General features: G+C 48.3%; 1 protein-coding gene across 1 annotated transcript in view; it reads right to left on the reverse strand.

Annotated features, from left to right (window-relative positions):
- MRTFA (myocardin related transcription factor A) overlaps positions 1-27,940 on the reverse strand; it is a 213,294-nt gene that overhangs the window by 10,966 nt on the left and 174,388 nt on the right. The window contains exons 5-8 of the mRNA XM_053895148.1: positions 8,646-8,701; positions 6,263-6,338; positions 4,354-4,515; positions 397-572 (exon numbers count right to left, since the gene is read on the reverse strand). Of these exons, the coding sequence (XP_053751123.1) occupies positions 397-572; positions 4,354-4,515; positions 6,263-6,338; positions 8,646-8,701 (470 nt within the window). The remainder of the gene's footprint in view (positions 1-396; positions 573-4,353; positions 4,516-6,262; positions 6,339-8,645; positions 8,702-27,940) is intronic.

The raw sequence follows: 27,940 nt of genomic DNA on the forward strand, positions 1-27,940 counted from the left end.
GGGCCACCGGTGGGCAAGATGGGAGGCGGGGTGAGAACCCGGCCCCCAGGGCAGGGTTGAGGGAGCTGGAACATGGAGACACAGAGGGCAGTGAAAAGGCCACTGAACTGAACTCGGGAGAAGCAGGCTGTTCCAACTGGACGCGGGGACAGGCCAGGGAGGCTCAGGAATCTTGCTGCAAGGCAGCCCCAGCCCGGGACCACAGGCTGGCGAAGTCTGGCCAAAACAGGGCCCGCTGCCGACGCCTCCCCGCTCCCCACCACTGCGACTCAGGCAGCCATGGACATCCCCAGCTTCCCCACCACACCTGGCCCAGGCGAGACCTCACCCTGGGCAGCTCCAGCAGGTCTGGGGCCCTTGGGGAGCAGGGAAAGCATCCAGCAGGGGCAAGCTCACCTGAGTGGGGGATAGGGTGGTGGCACTGGACAGTGGCTCGCCGACTCGGGCTTCCAAGGGGGACGGCGCCGAGCCCTGGGACTCGTGGCTCGCAGGCTGCTCAGGGGATAAGGCATCACTGCTGTCCTCATCGAAGGAAGAGCTGTCCGCTACTTTCGGGTAATTCACCTGGCCCACTGAAAGCCAAAGCCATGGTGACAGTCCACCTCCAGTGCCCGCGAATGGGAAGGGGGGTTGTCCCCGCAAGGTGCCCACTCTGGCCCCTCCCCACCCCCAGCGAGGCCGACGTGAGAAAGACCAGCAAAAGAGCTCCAGGAGAGCGCCTCATCAGGACCCCCAAACAAAGGCAGGAAGAGTGCTGGCTACTAAGCTATCAAGTGCTCCCTTGCTTTTGACTTCACTGTGTCCAGTCCCCAAGGTCAAGCCCTACTTTCCCTCCTTCCCTGCCTCCCTCCATCCTGCAGCCTCCTTCATCTCATCTGCTTCCCTCCTGTTAAACGCACTTCACTTCCATCCTATGGTGGCACAAAACTCTTCTCTTCCCCCAGAGGCTTGTGGACCCTGCAATGAGGGCTCCTCCCCGGGGCTGCCTCCACTTCCTAAAGGGCACGCACAGGCTAAGGGCCTCCCGGAAAAGGTACACCTGCTTGCACAGGTGAAACAGGATCACTGAAGTACAGTGACCTCCCTTTAGTGGCCTGTGACTCCCGGAGACCCAAGATCTGGCAGCGGCCACCAGAAGAAAAGCCCCCCTGCCGGCTAGAAATGCCCTGCCCCGTGGTCAGGGCCCCTGGCCGCCTCAAGTGCACGTGCTCCTGGGGCCAGGCTGTGAGGGAGAAGCAGGGGGAGCAGGGCCCTAGTGTGGAAACGCCAGGACACAAAAGGAAGGAGACAAGTAGGTATTTCACACGATTCACATCACAACCACCCCCTCAGTGCCGCTGGGGGAAGAGGTTCTGCGCTGGTCTGCCATTCACACGGGAGGGACTGAGGCAGCGGTCACAGCACGGAGGTGAGCTGTCGGGCATGTCTGGGGAAATCTGCTGTGGTGGAAAGACCACAGATGAGGAACAAGAACACACTAGTAACTCTCCCAGCAGACTCTTCCTCTCCGGGGCCACAGCCTGAGGCTCTCTGCTCCCCTGGGACCAGGGAAGGATGTGCCTGAGCTTGAAGCTCCGGAGCCCGGGATGCCCATCGCTGGGCTGGCTCCTACACTTCCTTTCATCTGCCCTGGAGGGGGCCACATGTGCAGCACTCGGGGGAAATGGAGCCCCGTTACTGTCGTGTACTTCAGGCCAGTCACACATCTAGATTTCTCCCACTTCCTCCCAGCAAGGAGACACGCCACGGGACAGCAGCCGCACGACACCCAGCACCGGACGGCGGAATCCCGGACGGAGGAGCTTCGGCTCCACCCCCGGGGACACTCCAAGCGGAGGGAGTGGCTGGCCACACCGGAGAAGCCCAATGACCAGTGTGGGCCAGGGTCCCCGCAGAGTGCATTCCTCTCCCTAGGGTGGCCGGGTCTGGGCCAGGTGCAGGGTGTGGAGAGACAGAGTCCCCCCCGCCCTCTGATTTTGGTCCAGTCGCCTCTGCTTGAGGGAAACACAGACGCTGAGGAGAGGCTCAGGGAGGACTTCTTGGAAGAGAGATCTTGCCATGAATCTTACAGATCAGCTGGGGGTGACCTGGGGGAGGGATGTGCGTGTGAGCACGCGAGCGGCAGCCGTGTGCTGGGAGTGGCCGTGGGGAGTGTGTGGGGAAGACAGCGGGAGGCCAGCCTCTGCAAAGCCCCTGTCAGGCCCCCACCTACAGCGGGCCTCAGGACAGCCGGGGCTCCCTCCCCACTCTCCACGGCCAGCTTCTCCTCCTCCTCCACAGACCTGGCCTGAGTCTGTCCCCTCCCATCCTCCCATCTCCTCCTCTGACTCCTTCCTCTCAGCCACACACCTGCATCGATTTCTCCTCCCAGCCCACCCTCTCCCTCCCCCTCCCTTCTCCGCTCACGTCTTGAACAAACGGCCTGCCTTTGCTGTCAACGCTTCCTTGCCACCTACTCATTCCCCAAAACCCACAGGATCTGGCGTTGGCTGGCAAATGCTCCTTTCTCTCAAGTCACCACTGGTCACTACGTACCCCGTCCTCAAACAAACTACGTCCTAACACGCCCACGGGCCGCTGCCCATGCTGTCCCCGTGCCTGGAGTGTCACGTACGCTCCCCATTTGGCAAAGGTGGACCCCAAATGTGCCGTACTGTCCGTGACCGCTCTCCGGGCCTCATCACCGTGCCCATCGCTGAGAGGACGCCTTCTCAGCCGAGCTCGCACTGCACCTGACCCACCATCACCCCACGTCGTCCACGACAGCAGCCGCCCTTCTGTGAGGCTCCCCAGGCGCCAAAGACTGTGCGGGGCCCTTTATATCCATCACTGTGGACCTGAAAACTGTCCCACAAGCCAGGTGACTCAGCTACTAGGTCACAGGACCGTGACCTTCTCACTACGCAGCGCTGGCACCTGACCAGGGGCCAGACTCAGAAATCACTCGTTCATACATCAGTCTCCTCTCATTGTACTGAATTCTTTGAGGGCAGCGTCATATTTTGTTCATCTCTGTAAACTGCAGAACGTTACACAGGGCCAGGCACAATGCCGACTCTCAGGTTTCGGCTGGCTAGAGAGCCCAGAACTGACCGTCACCTAAACGCGGGCCTGAGATTAGGGGCTGCGTGGAATCTGGTGAGGACTGGGCAGGAGAACACGGAGAGGAGGGGGGATGAATGCCAGGGCGAAGCGGTGAACTAAGAGGGTTACCGGCACCAATGGCAGAGGGGCTGCTGGGGCCCAGGGTGTGCAGCCCCCGGCACGCCGGCTGCCTCCGACCTTGTCAAACCACTGTCTGCGGTGCAGACAAGGCCCCGGAAACCAAAGTCTCCTCTGACCCAGGGCTCAGGGCCCAACTCAGCCTGGGGCCCTGCCAAAAAGATCTAACTGCTTATAACGAAGGGAGCAGTTGCGCCCCCTCTCCCTGGTGGCACAGCTACCTTCCAGGGGCAGGAACGCACGGCCTTGCCCAGACCAGGTCTCGGCCCCACTGTAGCCCAGGAGCCACATCGGTGCTAACAGTTACCAAACTCTAAAGGAATCCGGTCCGAACAGCTGCCCATGGCACACGAGGCCCTGGCACGTCCTGGACTCTGCCCACCTCCTACCTCCCGTCTCAATACCCCCTCCTCCAGCTCCACGCCCGGGCTGCTCCTCACCTTGCACAGCTCTCCCCTGGAGCCCGCAGCGCCTCTCTTCCCGAATATACTTTAATTCCTACTCATCCTGCAGCCCTGGACTTGGCCGTCACCTCTTCTGGCACCACACCCCACTGTCAGGGCCTGGCTGGGGACCCTCCTCTGTGTGCCCAGCGTAGCCAGGGCTCTCTCCGGCACAGCTTCTGTCTCTGTCTTGCTGCTGCCTGTTGACCTGCTGGTGTCTGCTCCTAGGCCTGAGCTCCATAAGGGCGAGGGGCCTGCTCTGCTTTGTGGGGCTGCGGTCCTAGCACCTAGCACACCTCTTGGGTCAGCCAGTATTTGCTGAGTGAAGTATCTGTGGAAAGTGCCACTCTCTGAGAGAGACTGCACTAAGACAAAGAGACAGTAAGGCACAGATTTCTAATTCCTGGCATCTCCGTGGGTTTACACACATCAGCCCCCCGTGGGAGAGGACACAGCCTCTGGGTATGCAGAGATGAAGGTGGACAGAGGTGCCTCTGTTGTTTAGTTACTCTGGTGTGACCCCTGAGGCCGCTGGCACTGCCCCAAGCTAACACAGCCTGTTTCTTGGGCCCTCACACTCTGCACCTCAGTTCCCAAGTCAAAGCCGGAATCAAACAGCAAGAAGCCCAGAGCCCCTCCTTCTGCATCTGGCCTGCATGTCCACGCAGGGCGGCTGGGGCCTCCTCACCAATGATGGCTTCTTTCAGGCTGGACTCCACAGGCAGAATGTTCTTCTCAACCAGCTCCATAGGGCCCGGTCTCTGTGCAATCTTCTCGTTGAGGTCATCGGCCAATCTGGCTCTCTTCAGCTTCAGCTGCTTGGCCTGGAGGGAAGGCTCGGCCGAGGTCTCTGCCCGTGGGAGAGAATGGAGTGCAGGAGGATGTAGGAATGGACCTGGCTCTACCCTGGGAGCTCCAGAGCAACTCTCCTTCCCTCTGGGGAAGGAGCAGAAGCCATCAGGATGCAGAGTGTCCCAGGCAGAGAAGGGCGGCCCAGCCTGAAGTTCTACGTGGACACAAGAAGGGGCCCCGAACTGCAGACAGGGCATGGGCACACCTAGCAAAGCTCACCGGGCACAGGGGGCTACAAAGCCGAAAGCGCAGCAGACAATGAAGTGTGTGCCTCATCCTCCCTCAAGCTTTCTGTGTTACAAAGGCAATTCAGTCTCTGCTGGGTCTCAGTGTCTCTGTCAACACAATGCGGTGCTCGGACTAAGAAAAGTTCCTATCCAACCCCAAAGTTGGCTCAAAACTGAACAGGGGCGCCTGGGTGGCTCAGTCGGTTGAGCGTCTAACTTGATTACGGCTCAAGTCATGATCCCAGGTCATGGGACCAAGCCCCAAGTTGGGCTCCGTTCTGAGTGTGGAGCCTGCTTAAGATCTTCTCTCTGGGGGGCACCCGCGTGGCTCAGTCGGTTGCGTGTCTGGCTTCGGCTCCGGTCATGATCTCACAGTTTGTGAGTTCGAGCCCCACATCGTGCTCTATGCTGACAGCTCAGAGCCTGGAGCCTGTTTTGGATTCTGTGTCTCCCTCTCAGTCTGCCCCTCCACTGCTCATGCTCTCTCTCAAAAATAAACATTAAAAAAAAAGAAAAAAAAAGATTTTCTCTCTCTGGGGCACCTGGGAGACTCAGTTCGTTGAGTGTCTAACTCCAGCTTGGGTAATGATCTCGTGGTTCATGAGTTCAAGCCCCACAAGGGCTTGCTGCCAGTGTGGAGCCCGCTTCAGATCCTCTGTCCCCCTCTCTTTCTGACCCTCCCCCACTTGTGCTCTCTCAAAAATAAGTTAAAAAAAAAAAAAAGATTCTCTCTGGGGTACCTGGGTGGCTCAGTCAGTTAAGCCTCTGACTCAATTTCGGCTCAGGTCATGATCTCATGGTTCGTGAATTTGACCCCTGCATTGAGCGGTGCAGAGCCTGCTTGGGATTCTCTCTCTCTCCTCACCTCTCTCTGCTCCTCCCACACTTGCTCTCTCTCAAAATAAACAAACTTAAAAAAAAAAAAAAAAAAAAGGACGCACTGGTTCTTTAAAAAGAAGATTCTCTCTCTCTTCCTCTGCCCCTCTCTAATGCTCCTGCACATGCGTGCACGCTCTCAAATAAATAAATACAGAACAACAACAAAAAAGAATTGAGTCACAGTGTTTTCAGCAGCCAGAATTGCTCCTTCACTAGAAAGTGGAAAGAAGTGTGTGATGGGGTCTGGCGGAGCATACCTGCCATGGGCCCACTTGCGTCACAGAGGTCTGAGTGATTGCTGAATGAAGGCGCGAGTGAATGAGTGGAGGAGAAGAGACAGTAACTGCATCTTTAAAAGATTCTGGAGAACAGGCTTCATACCAAGAGGAGACAAGATCCGGGGCCACCACCCAGCCAGAGGAGAAAAGGGCAAGCCGGCATGAGAGAATGTGACTGCTGCTTTGGGAACTCTCAGAAGCAGTGGTGGCTACCACAGTCCTGCTGTTTTACCGTGCTAAGGCTCGGCTTACCCACTGTCGCCAGAAATGGGAGTGAGAAGACAGAGGGAAAAAGACATGTGGGTGATGCATGGTGAAAACAGCGAGGGTAAGGGGAGGAAGCATTTCCGGCCTAACACACCTTCCAAAATATGCATCCTGACCAGCTCCGATCTCTCCGGCCGGGAGCGAATCTTCCGTTTCAGATAGTCCTCTGTCTACAGAAAAAACACACCAAGAAGATCTCAAATCCAGGATACAAGTTATGGAATGGACAGAACCAAAAAGCAGCCGTGGCTGCTGTGTCTGTGGCTGGTCACCTCTGTAGGCCCCCTGATCTCAGCCTGGAGCCTGCAGGGTTCTGAGGCAAGGGGAGTTCTGGGGGAAGGGGCACATCCATTTCCAATGCACCTGCCCAGGGCACCACCCATCTATCCAGACTATTTGTCTCTCTGAGGCTGAACGCTAATTTTTTCTTAAAAGTTTATTACTTGTACTATCATAAAAGTAATAACTATGTTCATCAAAGAAAATTTAGAAAATTAGAAAGTGAAACAATAATAAAAAATTTTAATCACCCACTTAGTATTTTGGGATATTTATTTCTTCCATTCTTCCAGGCAGAAGATGTCTAATTTTAAAGAGTTGTAATTATACTGAATATAATTTTATGCCTTGTTCAAAAAAAGGTAGCACTGTATGATCTCATGAACATTTCCCACTCATTCTGAGTGGCCGCCATATGGAATACTAATTCTGATACACGGTGTCATAGCCCTAGTTCCCTAAAGTCCAGTGTCCTCATTTCGGCATCTCTGCAACTCCAGGTGAACTAAACCATTCCCGTAACAGTGTCCGAGCCAGCACATGCCTGGTGCTTGTGTTCTAATGTACAGGTGGCCCCAGATCCATCTGACTCCAGAGTCTATGCTCTTAACCTCTGCACCAGAATTTTTCAAACCATAGGTCAAGACCATTACCGGGTCAAAACCAGCACAGGGCAGGCTAAGACAACATAGGACAGGACAAGGTCGACGAGGGCGGAAAATAAAAAACCAGAGCACACAGTGTGTGGTAAAGGTGAAGACTTGGTGCTCCGACTGGGCAGCCCTGTGCCAGCCCTGGGGTGGTGCTGAGCTCTTTAGGAGACGGTTTAAAGTGGCTGTGGGCTCTGGGCCTATCGCTCTGCCCCATCTGCAGAGGGCAACTGTACTGCCATGGCTGCTGCAGGTGGCAGAACAGGTGTTGGACACCACAAGTCTTCTTTTCTAAGCCACCTGAAGTTGGGAACAGTGGCCAAAGCCAAGGCAGAATACGGCACTAATTAAGAAAATATGTGGCATCCACAGGCCAAAGTTTGAGTCCCAGCTTTGCTACTTACTAGCTGTGTAGCTTAGTTAATCTCTCTTAGCTGCATCTATGAAATGAAGACAAAGAGCACCTAATTCGTAAGAGCGGAGGTGGGCATCAACCACAAAATGATGTCGTGCTGCTCACAAAAGTACTCTGTAAAATAAGAGCTGTTCTAATCTGCTCCAATGAACTCCTTGCCTACTGAGAAGCAGTCCAGGTAACGGCACCAAGTCTTACTGCAAGTGGGTTGGGGGCATGGGCAATGCCATCGCCCCCCCACCCCTGCCGTATTCTCCACTCCTCCCAGTAACTCCAACGGCACAGTTTGTTGCTGCTTTGTTCTGTGTCCATGACCTCATTCTTCCCGCTCACTCTAAGAATTACTCATAATTCTTGTTAGAAATTAAAAAAAATAAAATAAAGACAGTAAGAAAGTCTTAGAGGTAAATATTTCAGTCTCTGAAAGAGTTGGGAGTCTTAAGGATCCATGGCCTATAGGGTCCTCTACTGGGAGGTTCTCTTTCCTTGCCTTTTTGTAAAAGAAAAAAGTGAAGGGGTAGAGGGGAAGCATGTTCTGGTGACTTCCCCATCTCTGCCCACACTGGGCAGCAGAATATCCCCCTCAGGTCCCTGAGGGAACTGAAACTGAGGGGGGACAAGGCGGCAGGCCAGGTGCAGCAACATGAACTGGGGCTCAGACAGGGGCCCTGCTTCTGCCTCCACAGCCTTGAGTGGACACTGGCTACTCTGGGCAACAGAGACCTTTTCTGTCCCTCGGAATGCCCGTCCTGGAGAGGTGTGGGCAGTGCAGCCACAGACTCGGGAGGACCAGCCCTCAGCAAGCTTTTCAATGGCTGCTGTTCGCGTTCTAACATCCACAAAAGGTGAAGTGGAATTAAAGACGGGGAAATACCGGCGGTCTCCAGAGCCACAAGAGGGAGGACTGCTAATCATCATATACCCTTAAGTGCAGGAAAAGAGAAATTCTGATCCCGTTTTCAGATCTTGCCACAAGGTGGCTGGGGTGGGGACAGAATAGAAAAAGGCAGCGCCTCCGGTCTAGAACGAGGTGAGGGCTGGCCCCAGGGCGCACTAGACTGGAAGGAATACAGCAGCAATACAACGGGCTCTGCAAATGCACTCTGGAGGCCCCTGGGGAAGAAAGGTCTTACCCTGGCCCGCTCCAAGCTCCTTCTCTGCTCATGAAACGCAGCTGGACTTTTCAAAGCTGTTGAGAAAAGAATCATAAAAGAATTACTTTTATGAAGCATCATGTGCACAGCTATAGTTTACGGTGGAGAAGACATTTTAATTCAAGTTAATTTTAGAAATACTAATTCTTATCAGCGGAAGTGAAGAAGAACATGGCACCTGAGTAAGCACATATCTTTATGGTTCAGTTGCCCCATTAAAACAGTTCTGGTTACTTTATTCCTAACGAGAACAGTCACTACCTAAGCCTGGGCTGTATAAAGTGCAAAAATGGAATATAGCTTAAAAAAGTAACCTGGAGGGGCGCCTGAGTGGCTCAGTTGGTTGAGCATTCAACTTAGGCTCAGGCCATGATCTCATGATTCATGGGTTCGGGCCCCAAGTTGGGCTCTGTGCTGACAGCTCACAGCCTGGAGTCTGCTTCGGATTCTGTGTCTCCCTCCTCTCTCTACCCCTCCCCTGCTTGTGCTCTGTCTGTCTGTCTCTCTCTCTCTCTCTCTCGAAAATAAATAAATAAATGTTTAAAAAAAAAAAAAAAAAAAGTATCCTGGACCTGTTACCAGACTGTTAGCTGCACAATCCTTATTGATCAATCTTCCAAGAATGCCTGCTGGGCCCCACCTCACTCTGGGAGGAGCACAGCCTCGTGTGGGGTCCACCTTACTCCTTCAACCTCATTAGGACTCACAAAGTGACCAAACTGAACAGGGCAGTTACACCAGAAAGACCTAGGTCTCGTTGGGTGCCATTTCCTTTTTCACTTCAGCTAAAATGACCTTGAATTTCATCTCTAAGGACTAAAAGAATTTCACAGTGACTGTCTGGTTGACCCTGGTGCACACAGCCAGCAGCTGACAAGAAGGGCTCACTACAGGCCCTGTCGAGGACTCAACTGTGGTCTGAATCTACCACCACACAGCCCACAGCTCTCGACTCAGCAAACAAGGCGAAACCAAGACCAAATCTCCTCAAATGTGGCATCATGAAGACGGTTTTGTGTCAAGCACTTGGCTATAAAGACAAATGAGGAGTTGGGACACCCTGAGGGTAAGAGGATGAAAAGGCCTGACTCACTTCAAGTAGGGAACAATAGCAAGAGCAGAGAAATTTACAAGACCATGGTCAGTTTCACTTCTGCTGCCCTAGAATTTCAGAACAGCTGTGAAACTGTGTGTGGAGATAACTTTTGCTAGGCTGCTGGCTGTGGTAGGAGTGCAGGCATACAGAGAAGCTAAAAGTAGCAGGAGCACAGATATGACCCTATCCTGCCTGGGCCTTTGTGCTTCCTCCCCCCATCCTGCTCCTGGGGGCTGGGCCTCAGCAACAGCAGTCCCAGAAGAAAGATCTAAATGTCCCAGCAGTACTTATTTAAAAAACAAAACTTTCTTAAATCTTAGGATAAAAAAGAATCATTAAAAAAAAAAAAAATCAGTTAAGAGCCTACCCTGTTTTCTAACAGCAGGGGGAGCTATAGATTTAACAAATAATCTCTAAGGAAAAAACAGCACAGGCTCCTTCCCCAACCTACCAGAGCATTCCAAGGCACTATCCAGGCTATCCCAGCTCTGATCTGGGGTAGTCTTGAGCAATTTAGTGGGTAAGCAGACAGCTCCTGCACCTGCTTTCGCTGGGTAAAGCTGGTTCAACTTCAAAACCAGTCTCCAAAAGCCCTGACATGTAGAAATCTGGTACTGGGGTGTGATGGACCACTCTCAGAGGGCGTATCACAGGGATGAGACAATAAGTACAAAGAATCAAAGTGAAAACTCACAGTTTCTGCCCCATCCCACCCCCAGCTTCCTCTCTTATTTCTCTCCATAGCACTCATCACCGAGTGACATTCTTTACAGTTAACAGCACACATCTTTCTAACTTGTTTATTATCAGCCTCCCACCATTAGGACAAGTTCCATCAGGGCATGTCTATTTCCTTTGTTTCTGACAGTATCCCCAGTGTCTAGATTGCCTAGCATGTAATTCATTCGATAAGTTAATGAATATTCTTGTAAGAAATGGAAACAGAGCATACAGTAGTGACAGGAAAGCTAGACGGGTCTGTGGTAGAACTCTAAGCTTTCACTTGAACAGCCAGAATTTTGGTTCTCATCTGGGTTCAAAACATAGAAGTCCTGGATAGAAAATCAAGGCGTCTGTGGTCTTTTCCTGTTCTACCAATCACTACCGGTGTGACACAGGGGACTCCTTCCCAGTTTTCCTTTTCTTCTTCTGGAGAGTGAGAATCTGCCTACCTCTCGGAACCCTTGTAAGAATCAAATAAAAGTGGGTGCTCTGAAGCCAGTGGTGCACACACACATTAACGTGAGGTGCTGCTGTCACCAAACCCAGTGATGTAGCTGAATCATGGGTTCAATTCCTACACACACCTGCTAGTTTTGGTATCACAGCCACAGATGATCTACCTAGAACCCTGGCTAGCCTGCTGCCTCAACAACTTACACTGGCCATCCCAAAGGGTAAGGCACAAATCCAATTTCTGGAAAAGTAACTCACAAAAGCACAGAATTTCTAGATGGAAGGGGAGTGCATCAAAGAATGGGGATAAGAAGCAGAACTGGTTGTCATATACAGGACTTCCTGTTTGGTTAGGGAATCTTCATGTAATAGCAAAGGAGAGATGAATATTTATGGAGTGCCTACTTATGTGGCAGGCACTGTTCTAGATATTTTAAACATGTTATCTACTTTTATATTCCTCATGATTCATCCATGTGGTAGGTAACAATCCAATTTACAGATAAGGACAGGCTCCAGAGGGTAGGAAAGGCCAGCAAGTGACAAAGTGAGGTTATAGCTTCACTCTATCTCACCCTCAGGTCAGACTTCTTGCCATTCCACTGGATAGATTTCTTAACTTCTTCAAAAAGTAGAGAAGGACGACCCTATTGGATGGGGAGGCAAGGAGGCTTCAATTACACACACTGCTCGGACATAGGGCTGAGTGCAGGCAATGTGGAAAGGTCAGCTCAACCACAGCACTGAGCATACACAGGTGTGAAGAAGGCGGAGAGGAGGGGTTCAAAGTGACCGCAGGCACAGAAAGCCACGGTTCAAAAGCTGGGGCTCACCGTGGAGCTCATGGCGCAGCCTTCAGCACTGACACTACAAAACAAGCGGGAGGGGTATTGAGAAGATCAGAGAAAGTCATTAGCTGCTCAGGGCCTGATCAAGAGAACCAGAAGTGAGGACCAAGAAAAGAATTCAAGACAGTAATTACCAATCCCACAAAGACTATTTCATTTTATTTATTTATTTACTTTTAATCTTTATTTATTTTTGAAACAGGGAGAGACAGAGCATGAGCAGGGGAGGGGCAGAGAGAGAGGGAGACATAGAATCTGAAGCAGGCTCCAGGCTCTGAGCTGTCAACACCGAGCCTGACACAGGGCTCGAACCCACGGAGCGTGAGATCATGACCTGGGCTTGAAGTTGGACGCTTAACCAACTGAGCCACCGAGGCGCCCCAAAATGATTTTTCACTTTGTAACAACAACATCATAATCTCCCTGAATTCTCTTAACAACCCACGAGGTAGGGACCCTTCTTCCAATTTTATAGGTGATGAAACTAACACCACAGTTACAGGTCATTCATTCATACAGTGGCGGACCCCAACCCAGGTCTAGTTCTGTCTCCACTTTCTTCTTTTGTCTCAACCTCCTGACAAGTGTGCTGGTTTCTCCCAGTCCGTGAACACCCCACTCGCTCTGTGCTACTCCTTCCCCATCGCTAACTGCTCTCTGAGAGCACGTTCAGCAACTTCAATAGGTACTTCCAACAGAAGGGACCAACAGCCCCTCTCCCTCTGGGTTTTTATCAGGATTCCTGTGAGAGGCTCCTCGGGTCCGCCTGGGGAGAGACTGGAGGTGGGGCAGCCGGTGCTCTCACTGCAAGGGGTCTGGGGTCGAGAAGGCATTCCCATGCGCATCCAGCCAGCTGTGCTGTAAGCCACAGCCATGGGGGGGCAAGTGGTAAAAGAGACGCAGGGGTGATAAACGTACACCCTGGGCTTCCTTGATGTTGGAGTGAGCGGCAATGTGGAGTCAAAATCACCTCAAGCTTCCATGCTAACAGAATGGGACACGAGGAAATGCAGCAAAGCAGAACACAGCTTTTAAAGTTTAGGCCTCTGCTTGTTGCGGAAAAACTCTGAAAGACTCAAAGTTGACCCATAAATGTGTGTCCAATGAGGAGGGCTGCGTTCATCCAGATGGAGGTCCAAGACCATCTCTCTCCTCCTTTCTGCCTTAGTGGCTTAGTCAGAAGAGCCAGGATATTATTCAGAAATTTCATTTCCCCAGAAACTCCTAGAAGTCCGTCTGTGAAAGAGAAGCCCCACAGAACTGACGCAAATCCCCAAACTGTGCATGTTGTCTGTAATATACGCGTCTGGGGTGGGAGGGCGGCTCTTGACACTTCACTCCCACCCTCTGGGAGCTGGCTCCCCCCGGACACTCATGCCGCTCCGCACGCACACAGGGAAGGGTGCACACATACTTGAAAGGAAAACTCAAATGAACAGAAATGGCTACGAGGTGTGACGCTCTTTGTCACAGTCTCAGTTCCAGCTGTGGGTCTCATCCCTGGCTGGCTGCAACCACCAGCTTAGACCCTGCCCCCTCTCTGGCACCCATTTTCTTTCTCCCCTTTCATGTTCTCTCCCTTAAACGAGGTCCCTGTGAACTAAAAAGAGAAAAACACTTTCAAGTTTTTAAGAAACATACTGCCATCAGCTTCCAAGGCAGAGTTCGATGCTCTGCTCACTGTGTCCACTGAGCTTTGTGGCTTACCATGCAGAAGTAAGGGGGTCAAGCCGTCATGATTTAATCTCATACTAGAGAGTGAGTAGAAGGATCCTTAAAAACCAACCTCTCACATTAATTTAGGACGTTAAACCAGTGCTTTCCCATCCCAGCCCCAGATTTACTTAAACATGTAGACAAGTGAAAGTCTTCTAGGATCCACAAAGCACTTCTGGAAATGCATCTCAGCAAGGAAGGGCAGCAATTAGCCATCAAGACTCATCTCCTCGTTATCATTAAGGAATATTTATTAAGTACCTGGGTTGGGATGTGGCTTTATTAGGCGCTGACATAATAAAAACGATGGCTCCATCCTCAATAAGATACTTTTGCCAGAAACTCTCCACCAGTTCTGCATTCAGAGTCACTCAAAGCTACGAACATGGTACAGCTAACAGAAGCCAATGGAGTCCTGCCATAGTCCAAGGAGGCCTGCCTTCAGGCAAGCTGCTGGATTTCTCTCTCCACTGTAGAAGTAGGAGTCACACACAGGGGGTGAACATAAGTGGGGGTTTTGTGGGAGGTGAGGGGATAAACATATAATAAACATATAATAATAACCCAGGTGGGATATTAGAAATATAGCAATCCATCCATCTATCCAATAAACAATTTTTTTTTAATTTTTAAAAATGTTTTATTTATTTTTGAGACAGAGAGGGACAGAGCATGAGCAGGGGAAGGGCAGAGAGAGATGGAGACACAGAATCTGAAGCAGGTTCCAGGCTCTGAGCTGTCAGCACACAGCCTGATGCAGGCCTCGAACTCACGGACTGTGAGATCATAACCTGAGCCGAAGTCGGACGCTTAACCAACTGAGCCACCCAGGTGCCCCATATCCAATAAACAATTCTTAAGTAACTATTATGCCAGTTACTGAGGACAAGGATATACAGAATAGGGCTCCAGCCCTCAAAGGTAATTCATGGTCCGGTTAGAAAAAAAGGACAGAAGAGGCAAAATTTAGCCCAAGGAAAGAGTGTATGAACTGTCCAGGTAGATTTCACAGAAAAAACCCGTATGAACAGAACAGAACAGAACCACCACAGGCAGACAAAGAAGGGAGTCGGAAAGTCATCCGAGGCTAAGGAAGAGCAAGAACATGAAGGTTTGAAGGAGCATGACAAGTTCAAGGGGCTACAAGTAATTTTGATATGGTTGGACCAAGGAGGAGGTCATCTGGGGACAATGAGGCAGAGCCCAGCCCACAAAGACCTTTCATTTGCTACTGCAGGGACTTGTGCATCTGGGACATGGAACAGACATACTGTTCTCTACTCTTCCCGCTAAATACAACTAAAAACTCTGGATGTTATATAAAAAACAAACATAAAGTAGGGGCGCCTGGCTGGCTCAGTCGGAGGAGCATGATCTGGACCTTAGGGTTGTGAGTTCAAGACCCCTGTTGGGGGCAGAGTTTACTTAATAAAAAAAAAAATTAAAACAAACAAACATATGTAGGTTCTGAAAGGTGAAGAGAAGAAGGCAGACTGGCAAGGGACCTTGAGACCTGAAGAATGACACAGTGGTGAGTTCCCTGGGTTTCCTTTTTATCTCTTACATTCTAGACTTGGAGCTGAAGAAGTCAACCATCTGTAAATGCCAATGGAGGCAGACAAAAAAGTCCCAACAAAACCTACTCTCATTGGCCAAAGGACCAGGGAAAGGGCAACCTAGGCAAACAGAAAACTTTTGGACAGGGGCACCTGGGTGGCTCAGTCAGTTGGGCATCTGACTTCAGCTCAGGTCATGATCTCGCGGTTTGTGAATTCAAGCCCCACATCGGGCTCTATGCTGACGGCTTGGAACTTGGAGCCTGCTTCGTATTCTGTGTCTCTGTCTCTCTCTGCCCCTCCCCCACTTGTGCTCTGTCTGTCAAAAATAAATGTAAAAAATTTTTTTTTTAAATTAGAAAACTTTTAGACAATAATCGTTCTACTCCAGACTGACACCACAAAAAAACAGTGGGTTCACCCCTGACCAGAAAAGTCAAGTGGGGAGTCTAGACTCCCATCCTTGAAAAGGTTTGGGTTTTATTATAATAAAGCTCCCCAATACCCCTGCCCAGAGGCGTCAGAGAAGGCCAAGTAGAAAGCTGGGTCTTTCACTCCCACCAACCAGTAACAAATACCCTCCCCCCAACACACAAGAAATAAGTGGAGACAAAACAGGGAACCTGGACTTACACCCCTACCTCACAGAAATAAGACACCCCCCCTCTGCATCCCTGCTGATGTCAGGAGAGGGCTGGTGAAAAGTCAGGACTTTCACCATGGCCCAGTGATAACAAGGTCAACCCTACCCATAAAAAAATCTAACATTCTGTCATCTAAGGCCTGGATGAAGAAGAAAAACGGTGGGTTGAAAAAGAACTTAAAGAAATAAATGGCTGTGGGGTGCCTGGGTGGCTCAGTTGGTTAAGCATCTGACTTGATTTTAGCTCAGGTCATGATTTCATGGTTGTGAGACTAAGCCCTGCAGTGGGCTCCACGCTAGACGTGGAGCCAGTTAAGATTCCCCCTCTCCCTCTCCGCCTCTTGGGTGTATGCACTCTCTCTCTTGAAGGAGGGAAGGGGAATGGAGGGGAGGGGAGGGGAGGGGAGCGGAGGAGAGAGAAGGGGAGGGAAGGAAAGGCTGAAAACTTCCCAAATTTGTCAAGAGACATAATTCTACAAAGTCTTAGCAAATCTCAAACCCAAATAAATTCATGCCAGGACATGACACAATTAAACTTTGGAAAATGAAAGAAAAAACTTGAAAGCGGCCAGAGGGAAAACAATATGAATGACAGTAAATTTCTCATCAGAAACCATGGAGGCCAGAGAGAAGGGGCATGATATTTTTCCTGTGCTATTAAGAATTGTATGCCTGGGTGGCTCAGTCAGTTAAGCATCTGACTCTTGATTTTGGCTCAGGTCATGATCTCACAGTTTGTGAGATCAAGCCCCACATTGGGCTCTCCAATGACAGCAAGGAGCCTGCCTGGGATTCTCCCCCTCCCCCCCCCCCACCCCCCATCTCAAAAACAAACAAAGAATTGTATCCAGAGATCCATATGTAGTCACCACATTAGCCAAGGAAGGCACACAATCAGACCTGCATGGAGGGGAGTGGGAGGGGTGGTATTTCTAACTTAATGTTTTATATTAAAAAATAAAATAAGCAGAAATGCGGCTGGTAATCGGCACATATTCATTTCAACTCCCCCATGTCTACATTCACATGCTCCCCTTCCCCGTGTCCCCTTTTACTTCTGAATTTATCAAACCTACCAAAACACTGAAAGAACAAATAATGAACAGCCCTATAACTCTGACCTAGATCTGCCAGTTATCTTTCAGCCATATTTGTTCTCTCTCTCTCACATGCATGGGTACAGACACACACAATTTTTGTTTACAGAATCACTTGAAAGTTGCAGATATCAATCAAGACATTTCAGCCCCAAATTCTTGGGAACTTCCTGAGAATAAAGACATTCTCCTACACAACAAAAATACCTTTATCACACCTAAGAAAATTAACAATGATTCAATATAATTTACAGTCCATATTTGAATTTGCTCAGTTGCCACCCCCAAAATGTCTTTTATAGCTGTTTAGATTTCCCCCCTCAATCCAAGATTTAATTGGGAGTCATGCACTACATTTGGCTGCTGTCCCTTCAGTCACAATCTAGAACAATACTCTTGCCTTTTTCGTTTTTCATGACACTGACCTAAGTATCTAAGCCAGGAGTCTTGCCAAAAGAATGTCCTATATTCTGAGTTTGTTTCCTCATGATTAGATTTATGTTAAATACTTTTGGCAAGGAAACTATACAGTTGATGTATACTTCTTAATATCAGGAGACATGTAAGGCCACGTTGCCCAGCAACTGATGGTGCTCAAAGTTTGAAAGGTAACAGATGTCTCCATCTTAAAAGTAGCATTCCTCCTTTGTAATTAATATGCAACCTGTGGGGTAATATCTTGAGCCCATGTGAAAATCCTGTTCCCTAACCACCACTTCCCTCATGGTTTTAGCATCTACTGATGACCCCTGCCTCAAATCAGCTGGAATGGCAAACGAGTAAGAACTCATTTTTACGAGGTTGTGTAGTGATTGAGAGGCCATTTAGAAGAATAAAATGGAATGATTGGGTGAACGGCTGTGCCACTAACACTCCCAGACGGGGATATGGGAGGAGTAACTTGGGACAGGGTGGGAGAAACTGCGTTCAGTTTTGGGCGTGCTGAATATGAGCTGATCGCGAGACACCCTATCAGGAGATGTGCCAATTTGTGCATGTATGTACACGTGCATTTGTGTGTGTGTGTGTGTGTGTGTGTGTGTGTGTGTGTGTGTGTGATGTCATCTAAGGATAACGTGATATGATATGCAGAGAGAGGAGAAAATATTTTCCAGGCTGAATCTTAAGAGAATCCCAGAATTTTTTTTTTAATTTTTTTTTTCCAACGTTTATTTATCCTTGAGACAGGGAGAGACAGAGCATGAACAGGGGAGGGTCAGAGAGAGGGAGACACAGAATCTGAAACAGGCTCCAGGCTCTGTGCTGTCAGCACAGAGCCCGACGCGGGGCTCGAACCCACGGACCGCGAGATCATGACCTGAGCCGAAGTCAGACGCTTAACCGACTGAGCCACCCAGGCGCCCTGAGAATCCCAGAATTTAAGTGATTAAATTCATCACTAGTGATGAAGAGAGCCCAGAAAAGGACCCCGAGGAGGCTCTCAGAGGCAGGAGAGGGCGAGGCAAAGCTGATGTCAGGAGGAAGCTTCAAGAAAGAGAGTAGGTGGAAGAAGAGAGACAAAATAAGGCCTGCGAAGTTTCCAGAGGATTGCTTATACTTAGGAAGTGGCCGCTGGTCTCAGAGCTATGCCGGAGGGTTAGCGGACTACACTAACTGCAGCAGGTGAAGTAAGAGGTGAGGAAGTGGGGTCCAGAGGTTTACGTCTCCTAAGAGGTTAAGATGTGCTAACAGTAAACTACTCACTCATTCTCCCCATAAATGTTTACTGAGAGCCCATGTGTCAGACTCTGTTTTCGTGCTGGGATATCTGTGTTCTCCTACAGCTTACATTCTAGTGAGCGATGACACACGAAGCAAATGAACATATGATACCACAGGAGGTGATACACACTATGAAGTATAAAGCAGGGGTTGAGTGATAGAGTGGTGAGGGCAGGAACGTTTCGCCATACGGAAGGCCAGGAGAGACTTTCTGGAGTGTCATTTGAACAGAGACCTGCCTGAGGAAGGGAGTGAGCCCTGCAGCCATCTGAGGAAGAGCCTTCCTGGTGAGAGAACAGCAAAAGTCAAGGCCCTGGGTGGGAAGCTGCCGAACGACAGAGGGTGTCAAGGAGGCCAGGGTGGCAGAGCAGAAGGGACACAGAGTGTGAGGAGAGGCGGTGAGGGGGTAGCCACAGGGGCCTTGTAGGACTCTGGGCTTTACTCAGTTTGCGAGTGGTACTAGAGGAAATGACATGGAGAGAAGAAATAAAGTAGGATCGTGCCTGTCAATCTAGAGACTGACAAAAAGGCTCCCAAAAGTAACATAAATAGATTTGCTACAAATGGTTTCCTTGTTTTCCCCGATGTTTGTATAGTGTGTTGGGAATTACCTTCCTCGAGCTTCTTGGAACCTATTATTTTTCCCATTTCATACTAGAAAACTGACTTCCCTGACATCACATCCTGATCAACGACAGAATGGGAGACTAAACTTTGGTTCTCCTGATTCCAAAATTCAGATCTTTTTATTTGTACATATTTCAGCACAACAGAGGCAAGAGGAGGGGGTGGGGGTGTGGAAGATAACTCTGTCAAGTTATCTCTTTTCCCTCCAAAATGTGATAGTTACCACATGCACACACCTGCACACACGTACACACACACACACACACACACACACACACACACACACACACACACACAAATCACAAACAAAAACTCCTCTGATTTTAATCTGATCTTTTGCATTTTGCTTTCTTTTCCTGGCTTCTCCTCTAGAAAGAGATGCTCCCTTCTCCTTTCTCTAATATTGGCAATGGGACAGATACAACCTCAAAAGATGTCAAGGGGACACACATTCTCCCAGTCCTTTTCCCTCCAACCCTCTCTCCAAGGGGCCAATGTGGCAGAACAGGGAGTCACTGCATAACCAAACTCCTTCCAAAGTTGAAGGCGTCTTCTGCCTCATCCGTTGGCCCTTGCATGGAGGTCTGCACACAGCTCCAGGCAATTCATTAAGTTGGCCATATGGACCACTGACACCGCCATCAGAGAGGCAGGCGAGGCAGGCTTTCCCCGGCACTGGAAAACGGGGTTCTTAAGCTTCTATACACAACCATTTCATAAACCAGCAGCCTCAATGGTCTTAGAAAGTTGGCATCAACTCTTGAAGCATGAAGACAGGCTGTCTTTCGCCTCACAACTCCTGAGAGGGGAGAATAACAAGACCCCGCTCCACCACTAAACATGAAAAGGGCAAAGAGGCCAGCATCCCTCAGCCCAGCACGCCTCTGAGTGAGGTTCAAGAGTCATTTGCATCAGAACTTCTTTGGAGAGCAAGACTCTCTCTAGAATGCAGACTCCCGGGCTTCAAGAATTTTACTCTATTAAGCTCCTCAAGGATTCTGCTGCTGCTAACATTCAAAAACCAAGATTTCTCTAAGTCCTAAAGGCAGAGAAAAGGCAGCACACGGCAGATGGGAAAGTAAGGATTTTTGTTTGCTCACTCTCCACCGTCAGGGGCTAAGTGACTACAAAGTACACCTAGTAAGCACTTGATAACTTTTCTCAACAGCTTCATTCAAACTTTCAACTCTGCTGTCTAGGTAGGTGCCCACAAGTGAGTAAAGAGCTTCATCTCCTGAGTCCCTTTGAGGATCATTGCTTTGAGTTGCCAAGTGTGCATTTCTGAGTCAAAGGATCATTCTCCTCCCACCCTGGTGAGGGCCTAGCTGGGATGGACTCCACACCCCACTGTTTGTATCTGCAGCCTGGCAATCACACTCAATAGAAGGCAGCTATAGAAAAGCAGTTCTGGGTCTTAGAACACAGCAGGCGAGGAGCCCAGAGGATCGCTGGACTCAGGACAGGAAAGGGGGAGGGTCACTTACACACTGGAGGGACAGAAGCACAGAGGTCAGCTGTGTCACAGGTGTGACATCACCACCTTTAGGGAGATGATTCTGTATCCAGGCAGAACAGGGGCTCTTAACCTGGGGCACACTACACCAGCTTTCGAGAATCTATGAGGATTACAGGGGTAACTGTGTGCTGAATCCTGGGAACTTGTCTGGGCAACTGTGGTGAAGGGACACGTAAGATTTTCTAAGGAGTATCAATGGCACAAGAGAAATCAGGAGGCTCTGATTTAACTAAGGGTTATGATGATGGAAGTGGAAAGATGTCCATGGCCTTTAAGCCCCACAGCCAGCAGACAGGAGCAGCAATTTGGAAGCAATTTCACTGGGCTGGGGGGGGGGGTGCTCAAAAATGACGGGGTTACTCTCACCCCCACTACCAACTTTCACCTTACTTCCTCAACTATGGGTCCTGATCTGATGCTGTTTTCAATTTTCAATACTGAAGCTGCAGAGGAAAGTATGACAGGCTATCTCATAAAACTCCTACATCATTGAGAACCATTAGACTGTGACCTTCAGGAATTAGCATGGGCTTTGGAGCCAGGAGACCAGACTGGCGCTGCCTCTGTCCTTCGGTATGGTGTGACTGTGGGCAAGTCACATGACCCCTGAGCCAGCCTCAAGAGCCTCATCGAGGAGGTGGCAATTATACAAACCTCCACACTGACGGCTGTTAGCACTAAAGAGAAAGTGCTCTGCCAGCTGCTAGAAGCTGTTAAATTTGAGGCATTGGTACTGTTTTCACTTTTTTTCTGTGCCATCCTCCTGCAGCAAACAGCAAGCATGTGGAATCAAATGCTGAGAGCTAACTGGGCCTGACTTCATTTTCTGTCTTAACTGTTTTTAGCTGTCCTACCAAAATGCCTCCAATTCTTGCAACAAAGACCATTAACTAAACAGTTGTGTTGACAGTTCCAGGGACTGGCCATGACAATGAAAACCAGAACTAAGTCCAAGTCCATGTGAGTCAAAGAAAGAGCTGGGGTGGTGGCGTATGCGGAAGGGATCACACATTCTGGTGCAAGCAAGAATCCAAACTAACAGAAAACGTGCTTCATGTACATCCTGTTTTGGTATCAGGCTCGCCACCACCACTGTTTTGGCATCTGAGTTGTCATCCCCACCCATACCAGCAGGAAAGCCAACAACCAAGAATAAATGCAAAAGTGGAGACTCAGAATGCTGAATCTTTTTCCTTCCCAGGAGTGCAAGCTGTTTCAGTCTCGCAACCTTGACCCACTGACAGCGAAAGAGACATAAGACTGGGAAGAAAAGGTCAGGATGCAATCTTTTACATGATGAATTATCAACAGGTACACTGGATTCCTAAAGGGTAGAATATGAGGGGCCACATATTGTGAACTTGGCCTTCTGAGCTTCCCTCTGACATACATGCCAGCCATATTTATATGTGGCTCTCACATCGCAGTCCAGTCCAGTGCTCTGGACCAGCGACCACACTGGTGCATGCTCCCTGCTGAAGCACGCACACACCCAAAAGCTACTATTTCTTACTGAAGCCCCATAATCAATATGCTTAAGTCACCTGCATAGGAAAAAGCTCCAAATCACCTGTGCCCTTTCTGCAGCTAGCACCCCACTGGGCTGAAAATGTTAAGTCGCCACATTGTCAGACACTATCACAGCCCCCTTGAGCGTGTGATTCTTTTTTTTTTAATTTTAATGTTTATTCATTTTTGAGAGAGAGACAGAGAGCAAGCAGGAGAGGGGCAGAGAGAGAGGGAGACACAGAGTCCGAAGCAGGCTCCAGGCTCTGAGCTGTCAGCACAGAGCCTGATGTGGGGTTTTTACCCATGAACTGCAAGATCATGACCTGAGCTGAGGTCAGACGCCTAACCAACTGAGCCACCCAGGCGCCCTGAGTGTGATTCTTTACATTTGTAATTGTACAGGTAAATTCTGTGAGTAGCTTCAACAAGTGACTTTTATAAACTCCTTTACTCCATTTATTACCTTGAAAAGAAGTTGGCCTTGGCTATCTCAGACACTTCAAGAATTATTAAATAAAACTGAATATCCACTGTAATTTCTTTTGTTTAAGTTTTTATTTATTTTGAGACACAGAGAGAAAGCATGCATGGGAGGGGCACCGAGAGAGGGAGAAAGAATCCCAAGCACACTCTGAGCTGTCAGTGCAGAGCCTGATGTGGGGCTTGAACTCACGAACTGTGAGATCTTGACCTGAGCAGAAATCAAGTGTGGACGCTTAACCAACTGAGCCACCCAGACACCAACCCCCACCTTTTTTTTCTACTGTACTTTTTAGATATTAAATTGTATCAAGAACCCATATCAAGAAGGCTACTTTTGATGGCCTGTTCAACAGAGCTTCCTATTAAAATTCTTCTTTGAATTCAACAATGAATATGCTCAGAACATAAACATACAACTCACTCTAGAGTCCTATTTTAGGATCTGTTACCAACTGGCCAAGGAGGAGGTTTGATGCTAGTCACTAACCACTGAGAGAAGAAATCCTACAATAGCAGGAAGAGAGATGAGGTCGCTGACATCTATCAGAAATACAACATTTAACACCCAGGAGTGATACACTCAGCTGGTCTCCTGAGACAAAACTGCTGAGGCCATGTGTCTCACACAATTTTCTCTCAGCTTCAGGTTTAGGGATCAGATTAGCACCAATCCTAGGACACATTTTTACACTGGTATTTCTCAAATGCCATGTAAACTTGACATTCAACTACAGTGAAAGGGTCACACTTCCAAGCTGAAGAAACATCATCTCAATCAGGCAGTGTTCACTGCATCTTAAAAAAAAAAAAAAAAAAAAAAAAAAGGCTATATTGTACTCCTGACACTAATATAATGTTATATGTCAATTATATCTCAATTTTTAGAAGAAAAAGGCAACTAGGGGCACTGGGTGATTCAGTTGGTTAAGAATCCAACTCTGATTTTGGCTCAGGTGGTCATCTTGTGGTTCACGGGACTGAACCCAGTGTCCAGCTCTGTTCTGAGCGTGAAGCCTGCTTGGGATTCTCTTTCTCCCTTGCTCTCTGATCACTCCTTGCCCTGCTGCCCCTGCCCCCCCCCCCACCCCCCAAACAGTAAATTAATAAACATTTTTTAATTAAAGAAAAAAAAAAGAAAAGGCAACTAGCTCTTTCAAACAAAGATATTTATATATCTAAAGAGCCAAATGGAGGGCACCTGGGTGGCTCAGTCCATTAATCGTCTGACTCCTGATTTCTGCTCAGGTCATGATCTCACCGTTCATGAATTTGAGCCACATGTCAGGCTCTGTGGTGACAGGGTGGAGTCTGCTCGGGATTCTCTTTCCCTCTCTCTGTCCCTCCCCTGCTCATGCTTTCTCTCTCTCTCTCAAAATAAATAAATGAGGGGCGCCTGGGTGGCGCAGTCGGTTAAGCCTCCGACTTCAGCCAGGTCACGATCTCGCGGTCCGTGAGTTCGAGCCCCGCGTCGGGCTCTGGGCTGATGGCTCAGAGCCTGGAGCCTGTTTCCGATTCTGTGTCTCCCTCTCTCTCTGCCCCTCCCCCTTTCATGCTCTGTCTCTCTCTGTCCCAAAAATAAATAAAAAACATTGAAAAAAAAATTAAAAAAAAAAAATAAATAAATAAATGAAACTTAAAAAAAAAATAAACAAAATAAACAAAAGAGCCAAATGAGTTGCAAGAATATTTGTGAGAGTCAGTATCTAAAAGAAGCATGACGGTGCCTGGGTGGCTTAGTCAAATGAATATCCGAATGTTGATTTTGGCCAGGCCATGACCCTAGGGTCATGGGATTGAGCCCCAAGTCAAGCTTAAGATTCTCTTTCTCTCCCTCTCCTTCTGCCCCTCTCTCCTGCTTGAGCTCTCTCTCTGTTTAAAAAAAAAAAAATTAAAAAAAAGAAAAATAAAGGAAGCATGAGCCTGAGGGCATAGACTAGACCAGAGGCAGTGGGCAAAATCGGGGCTTGGGGAATGCCTTTTCTGGGTTCTTACTGGAGAGGGACATGGGCTGCATCTTGGCCAAATTTCTCTGGCTCATAGGAACAGCAGTTCAGACTGCCACAGAGCTTCTAGCCACTCCCAAGTGGACTGGAGCAAATGGGAAATGACAGAAGCCGAGGTGCAGATCTGCACTCACCTCTGCTCCCACCTAGACTCAGAATCTACAAAGTACCCACTGAGACAGAAGCCTTGAACACTGTAACACTTCACTTAAAAAGCAAGACAAATGACATTTCCAGGAAGCCTATAATTTTGTCAACTTAGATCTAAGTTTTAAAAAGAAAAGGGCAATCCAGACTCAAACCAGACCCTCATCTCTCCTGAAATCACCTCTGTGTCCCCACTGGTGAACATTTCTGTCTCTTGGCAAGTTGCCCAGAGATTTTAAAAAACACTATTTCCAACCCACTTATTTATTTGTTTTAAGAGAGAGTAAAAAAGAAGCATCCACTGCCATGGAGACAGCAAGCTAATAAAATGATAGTCTTGTTACTATACAACCAAAATGGAAACAGTCTTAACAGAGTACCATGTTGGCTAGTGGTTCTCTGACTCAATAATTTTCAGCAACTGTTGTAAAGATGAAAATGCAAATAAGAGGTTATTTATTGAAAAATAGTTCCTGTTCCCAAACATTGGTTTTGAGAGAAATTAATAAGATATATGTGTATGTGTGTGTGTGTGTGTGTGTGTGTGCGTATACTGCTTTCAGATTCACGAGATGATAGAGCCAAGCTAATGCTCCTCTCATTCTTGAGAATAACAGTGCCTATACTTCAAAAGCATGAACAACATATCGCCTCATTTATTTCCAAACTAACTCTGTGGATAGGTAAGAAGAGTTATTATCCCCTTTTTATAAAAGTAGAAGTTGAGTTCAGAAAAGTTAACTGAGTTGCCCAAAGTCACCTTGTTCCTAAGTGGGAGAGTAAGGTGTAAAACTCCACTAATACAATAGCCACCATCCATATGTGACTATTTAAATTTAAATTAGTTAAAGTTGAAAATTCAGCTCTTGGGGCACCTGAGTGGCAAAGTTGGTTAAGCGTCCGATTCTTGACTTCAGCTCAGGTCATGATCTCATAGTTCATGAGATCGAGCCCTGCGCTGGGCTCTGTGCTCACAGCACAGAGACTGCTTGGGATTCTCTCTCCCCCTCTCCCTCTGCTCCTCCTCCGTGCGTGCGTGCACACACATAGGCATCCAACACACACACACACTCTTTCTCTCTCTCCCTCTCTCAAAATAAATAAATAAACATTTTTTAAAAATTTAGCTCTTCACTCAAGCTAACCACATTTTGAGTGCTCAACATCCCATGTGGATAGTGGCTAGCGTTACATATTATTTCTATCACTGTTGACAGTGCTATTGGACAGGGCTGGTCTAGCGGCTAGTTCTTTTGAATTCTAGTAACTTGGGGAAAAGATCCCATGCCATCACCAACTTACTAGATGACAGAGTTAAATTACAGCCTTTTTCTCATTACAAGAAACTCTGAGGCTTCAGGAGGTTGGTTTATTCTCTTAGGGTTTACAAAAACAAAAATCAGTTTTAAAAGAGCTTTACCAAAATGGATTTGACCCATTTGTACTAAAGAAAAAGAATCTGGAAACTCAGTTTGTACATTTGGTAAAGAATATTATTAGTAACGATTCCCAAGTTACAAATAAAAATATTATTAAGAACAAATTCAGCTTCCAAGACAAAGGGATCATAGTAATCAATCCTGATACTGCAAGCCATTAAAAAACCTCTTGTTAGGGGCGCCTGGGTGGCTCGGTCGGTTGAGTGTCCGACTTCGGCTCAGGTCACGATCTCACGGTCCATGAGTTCGAGCCCCGAGTCGGGCTCTGGGCTGATGGCTCAGAGCCTGGAGCTTGCTTCCGATTCTGTGTCTCCCTCTCTCTCTGCCCCTCCCCCATTCATGCTCTGTCTCTCTCTGTCTCAAAAATAAATAAATGTTAAAAAAAACCAAAACAAAACAAACAAACAAACAAACAAAAAACCTCTTGTTAGAATTTAAAAGAAATTTCTTGGGGTGCCTGGGTGGCTCAGTCAGTTAAGTGTCTGACTCTTGATCTCGGCTCAGGTCATGATCTCAACAATTTGTGAGTTGGAGCCCCGAGTTGGGCCCTGCGAGGACAGTGCAAAGCCTGCTTGGAATTCTCTCTCCCCCTCTCTCTCTGCTCCTATCCCACTCATGCTCTCGCTCTCTCTCAAAATAAACTTAAAAATAAATTTAAAAAAAATGTCTTCTTGGTGCAGAGATTGCTATAATCAGATGAACAGGAGATTTCCAGCTAACACTGGGGCCCAATTAAAATGACAGATAAGCTATGAGTGCTACAACAGGGCCACACTGTCTCTATGTGTATGTATCACTTGGCTAACAATGACAGCTGAACCATGACAAAGGGATTAAGCTGCAGAACTAAAGGTTAGGGAGTCAAGATATGGCAAAGTTTATTAAAAGTACAGAGTGGTGAGACCTCATTACATAAAGCTGTTCTTTCCAGTTTCAATGTGAGAGACACAGGGCCTGTTTGTATGATCCAGTCAAAACAGACCAATTTGCTCACTTTTTCACTTAGCCACGTGTTTGAGCACCCTTCAGGGGCTAGGTAGTTTGAGAGGCTTCTGGATTGATACCAAGTGGCTGCCCTCTGTGCACTGTGATGCCTTCGCAGTCTTTGGATTCTCCTAACCATTCAGTGGTTAAATGTCACCAATGGCACCGGCTGGCTGCACAGAAATGCCATTTAAAGTGAAAAAATAGGGGCGCCTGGGTGGCTCAGTTTGTTAAACCTCCAACTTCGGCTCAGGTCATGATCTCACAGTTCGTGGGTTCAAGCCCTGCACCAGGCTCTGCCCTGACAGTGTGGAGCCCACTTGGGATTCTCTCTTTCCCCCTCTCTCTAACCCTGCCCTGCTCATGCTCACTCTTTCAAATAAATGAATAAATTTAAACAAAAATAAAATAAAGTGAAAAAACAAGCTCACTCAAGCAATGGAGCAAGGTTCTTAGAGAATCTACAGGACAAAACCTGATTTCTTCACATGCTTGCCAAGGTACCAAGGTTTTTCTACTACATGCACATGGGAAAATAATGAACTGAGGGTTAATTACAGCATTAGAAACATGCTACTCTATGCTTTTCTCAAGGATTCACAATAGACTAACAAAAGGCTAAGAAGGAAGAAGCAGACAAAGTTCTTCTTTCATATTCAGAAAGATTACAGGAAACTTTTTTCTCATTTGTCTGGGATCAGGAGAATGTTCG

Source organism: Panthera pardus, unplaced genomic scaffold (genome assembly GCF_024362965.1).
Source record: "Panthera pardus isolate Hobbes unplaced genomic scaffold, ASM2436296v1 HiC_scaffold_6, whole genome shotgun sequence".
NCBI lineage: Eukaryota > Metazoa > Chordata > Mammalia > Carnivora > Felidae > Panthera > Panthera pardus.